Source organism: Primulina tabacum, chromosome 2 (genome assembly GCF_025594145.1).
Source record: "Primulina tabacum isolate GXHZ01 chromosome 2, ASM2559414v2, whole genome shotgun sequence".
In the NCBI taxonomy this organism is placed as follows: Eukaryota; Viridiplantae; Streptophyta; class Magnoliopsida; order Lamiales; family Gesneriaceae; genus Primulina; species Primulina tabacum.
Genome location: NC_134551.1, coordinates 46,925,824 through 46,930,158, shown reverse-complemented (window position 1 = coordinate 46,930,158; position 4,335 = coordinate 46,925,824). Strand labels below are relative to the sequence as shown.

General features: G+C 31.2%; 1 protein-coding gene across 1 annotated transcript; it reads right to left on the bottom strand.

The window, feature by feature from the left end:
- Positions 1-735: 735 nt before the first annotated feature.
- On the bottom strand, positions 736-1,555 carry LOC142537965 (transcription factor DYT1). Its single transcript, XM_075643415.1, has 4 exons — positions 1,457-1,555; positions 1,193-1,372; positions 905-1,090; positions 736-810 (listed from the first exon to the last, which is right to left on the bottom strand). Exons 2-4 carry the CDS (start codon positions 1,370-1,372, stop codon positions 736-738), a joined length of 441 nt encoding a protein of 146 aa, XP_075499530.1. The 5' UTR covers positions 1,457-1,555.
- Positions 1,556-4,335: the final 2,780 nt, after the last annotated feature.

Genomic DNA, 4,335 nt, shown 5'->3' with positions numbered 1-4,335 from the left:
GACGAAGACGAGGACTGAAGATGCGGATGAAATTAATTATCCGATAGAGATGACGGTGAATATAATAAATGAAGATGATACGGAAAATATGAAAACTCAAACCTAACCATCCACATGTCTCTAATATCATGTTAAGATTGAGACTTGAAACTAGCTTAACCCCATAAACTAGTTCAAGGAGATGATTGTCCAAGCCCATATATGCAACTCCCAGGAATTTTATCCAACCGATGTGGGTCAACTAACACACCCCTCTCATTTTCAGGAATGAATATTTGGAGCGTGAAGTTTACAAATGACGCAAATATGAGCAGAACGAGTGAACCAAAAATTGACAGTCTAACACATAAAAGTGGAACTTGAGGTCTGATACCACATTAAAATTGAGACTCGGGATTAACTCAACCCCATAGATATATATATATATATATATATGATCCTGCACGGTGCTTTCTGTTAGAGATGAAATCAAATCACTTTCAACAGTACAATATGATTTAGCGTCAGTGTCAGATATATTTGTTCATAATAATTCCTGACAACATATATAGAGGGTTTCTTCAAATTGTTTAACAAGTAAAAACTTCAGAAAAATATATACGTTGCTTTTGTAAATAAAATATAATCCCATTAATCAACTAGTTAATTGATTTGCGAATCCTATAAATTAAATCAACTACCCGTCTCCAATAATCGTTAATCGACCGATTGATGCGATTACATGCATTGTCTTGTTTAGACGTTCCGGACGACCTTGAACAAGAACTCTTTGATCTGGGCAGCATTCTGGAACGTCCCACCATGGATGACCTAAATAATTTTCCGCGAAAATTATTAAACTTCGACTTATAACATATTGAAGCATATGATCAATTTGTCGGTACTTAGACAGACTAGCGTGTACCTCCAGAAATGCAGTAACAAGAACCGCTCCTTTGGATGTGGTAATGCTGGTATCAAGAAGATCGAATCCGAGCATAGCCATGGCTTCGATCACTTTAGTAAGCCGGCCACCTCTCTTCTTCTTCTCGAAAATCATCTTTATCCATAGCCTTCCTCCATCGACGTCGATCACCTCAACTTCAGGTTGCTGCAATGATTTAAAAAAATACTTTCAAATTATCTGATGATCAAGAGTCGTAAAAAAGTTCAAAAATTTACGACAATTAACCCGAAATGATCAGAGTCATACTGTTATCCCCCAATTCTTCATCTCTCTTTCAGTATTGCTAGTCTCCCCATGTTTCATGTTCTCTCCTTGTACACAAGTTTCCCGGTCCATTTGGAGTAGTTGGTCGCTGAGATCTTCAACACATTTTTTCAAGTCTTCAATGTAAGCGATTGCATCAGTGATTATGGTTGCTTTATTCATCTAAATCAACAGAAAAAAGTTTAGTCAGTAAATCATGTATATATACTGATAATTAATATGTATTTTCCTGATAGAAAATCTTGCCTTGGTGATGACGGGGACTAAAGATCGTAGCTCTAGTTGACGATCACTGAGTTTCTTACGGCGCCGCCTCTCGGCTTCGAGGTGCTTGGATTTGAATTTCCGGTCATCTACTTGATGAGTACTAGATGGATTTCTTAACAATGTCTTTGCTTGTTCCATTGGAGATGAAGAAATGGATTGGGAGAGGAGGGCTTAATTTGTTATATATAAGCAATTTTCACAAGATTTTAACGGTCCTTGATTTGAAGAGAGGTGGGAATCTTCTTGTTGCAGTTGGTTAAGCATCCAGTCAACATATCAGTGCAGCTTTGGGAGTTGGGAGGCATCTTTTAGCATGAGAGACACAAAAGCCTGTTTTAATTTTATAAAAGATATTTTTTATTTCAGATGTTATGTCAATAACATCTATAAAATTATTATTTTTATATTAAAAAATCAGCTTTATTATCAAAATATTATAATAAAATTGTAAAAAAAAAAAAAAAAGTTTAAGCCAATGCTGTAATTATGTTGAGAAATATAAAAGAAGGTAAAATGTATTTATGGGGAATTATTGATGAAATGAGGAAGGAAAACTGGAAAATGAAAAAAGGCCACATCCCCGAAGTTTTTTTTAGCTGTAAGAAATAATGATTTAATTTGATTTTTGACATAGTTTTTAGTTTCAATCGGACATGTGAATAGCTAAAAGAATTTACATTTATAAAGCTTAATAAACATTATTTTTATATATCAATTCATGCTACTTACTAGCTATATAAAAACTCACGTAAAAAGAATACTAGTTTTTCAATTATTCATTGTAAAATAACCAACTATTCACATGTGATACGTGTGTAAATAATGACTATTATACATATGAATAATAATAATGATTATGAATAGATCAAATTGATTCATAAAATTTTGTTATAGTTTTTAATTATTATTTGGATAATGATAATGTAATTATATTAAATATATGATTTTAGAGATAATATGTCAATTTTTAAATTTTTAAAGTGGATTAGAAACTGTAATTATCAATAAATTATATGAAAAACATTAATTATTTAAATGAATATGGTATTTTCGTAAAAACTAATTCGTATCACAAAGTCAGATCACTAAGAGCCTCGACCTTTATGTATAGTATAGATATAAATGAATATAGTATTTTCGTAAAAATTAATTTGTGTAAAAAAAAGTCGGACCACTAAAAACCTCAACTTTTACCGATAATATAAATATGCTAAAATAATAACAAGAATAATGCGTGATGCACAATTGTGAATTGCGAGCTTATGCTTAACTCAGCTGTACCAATGACTCTAACTATAATCTTCGGTTTGTTACTTCTGTTGCAATTGGCAAGTACATACAGAGACGTTTTTCTCCTTCTTTGTTGTTATTTATTATTATTATTATTATTATTATTATTGTTAGTAGTATTATTATTATATAGATTTTTTTCAAAAAATAAAATAAAATAAAGAGCTTGTATTAACAATTACTTAACAAAACCTACATTTACATTAACAAATAAAGGTAGAAACTAAAAAAAAAAAAATCATGTTTGAACATTTTATGTTCGTAATATTGATTTTGATATTAACAAAACTTGTTATTTTGTTTCTAACAAGTTAATCTAGTACGTACAGAGACGTTTTTCTCCTTCTTGTGAAAAAATCGATGTATTATTTTATTTTATGTTTTTGTCTTAGTTTTTTTTTTTTTTATCATTTAAATTTGTAGTTTACATAATTATCGTATTTATGTAAAACTCATGTAATGTTCTTATATCTAACGATTTTTCATTTGTAAGTTTTTGTTGAAATAATAAATTTATATAAATAATTAAAATTAAATTAATTACAACAATTTTTAAAACATATTTATTATTTAACTAATATTTGGGATTATAAAAACTAACAAAAAACAAAGAAGGAAAAAAATATATATCGACCAATGCATGATCAATTGTCGACCGACATAAAAACAATTGGATAGTTACTTTATTAGTAACACTACGATACTAGATATCTTGTCATCTAAAATTTCTCCATCTTCAACTACTTCGTCTTCCATAGGTTGTACTTCAGGTTCTTCCTTAGGGTCTTCTTCTCCATTGATAGCAATCACAATTTGCAAGTACTCAATATGGTCTTGCATAGCAGCATTCTGCTCGTTGAGTACCTCGTTAGTGTTGTGCGGTTCATGGATTTGAGCCTCAACTTGCTAGCGGTACTGCCCATTCTTTGTCAAAGTCGGATGCCTCTCAATCAGAAGGTTGTCGGTTCTTTCTCCTTCTTGTGGCCACCCTTCAGGAAACAATATCGGGCCATTAGACTATCATGGTCGAAGTGCAATAATTGACCCTGTTAAGTAGAACAAAACACGATGTTTGAGTTGTTGTACAATTTAAAATATTAGAATTATATAGTTCGATCATTCAATCATTTTGTATAGAATCATTCCTATTTATCGAACAATCAAGGCCTTTTTGCTGCCAGGCTTTTATAGCCTAGTGGTATGTGTCTTTCCAAAGTTGAAAGAGATCTTGATTCTTGAGTTCAAGGCCTGAAAAAAAGGCCTCTTTGCAAACATTGCTAGTAGCATATGAATGACTTCCACAACACATAAAAGCATCGGTTTACACAATCTATTTATATGATAGATGGTCAAAAGTTCGTCTGAGTTAGAATTCTACCGAGAGATCCACTAGAAAAAAATTGTTGAAAAACAGTAAGATTTTTCTTTTATGTCTTCCAAACGATTAAAAAAAAACTGGTCAATATATTCTAGAAAATATGGTCTCAATTGAAATTCCTATTTCATCATACCTCAATCGAAGTAACGAGACTCCCAACACATGACTGTGACTTAAAAAGTTAAATCAT

What these genes read in the sequence shown, in the direction of transcription:
- LOC142537965 (XM_075643415.1), bottom strand. Translation starts at nt 1,372, where the DNA reads ATGAATAAAGCAACCATAATCACTGATGCAATCGCTTACATTGAAGAC. An exon ending in TGAAGAATTGGGGGATAACA is followed by an intron (nt 1,091 to 1,192) that starts GTATGACTCTGA and finishes AAATCATTGCAG; the next exon opens with CAACCTGAAGTTGAGGTGAT. An exon ending in TTGTTACTGCATTTCTGGAG is followed by an intron (nt 811 to 904) that starts GTACACGCTAGT and finishes AAAATTATTTAG; the next exon opens with GTCATCCATGGTGGGACGTT.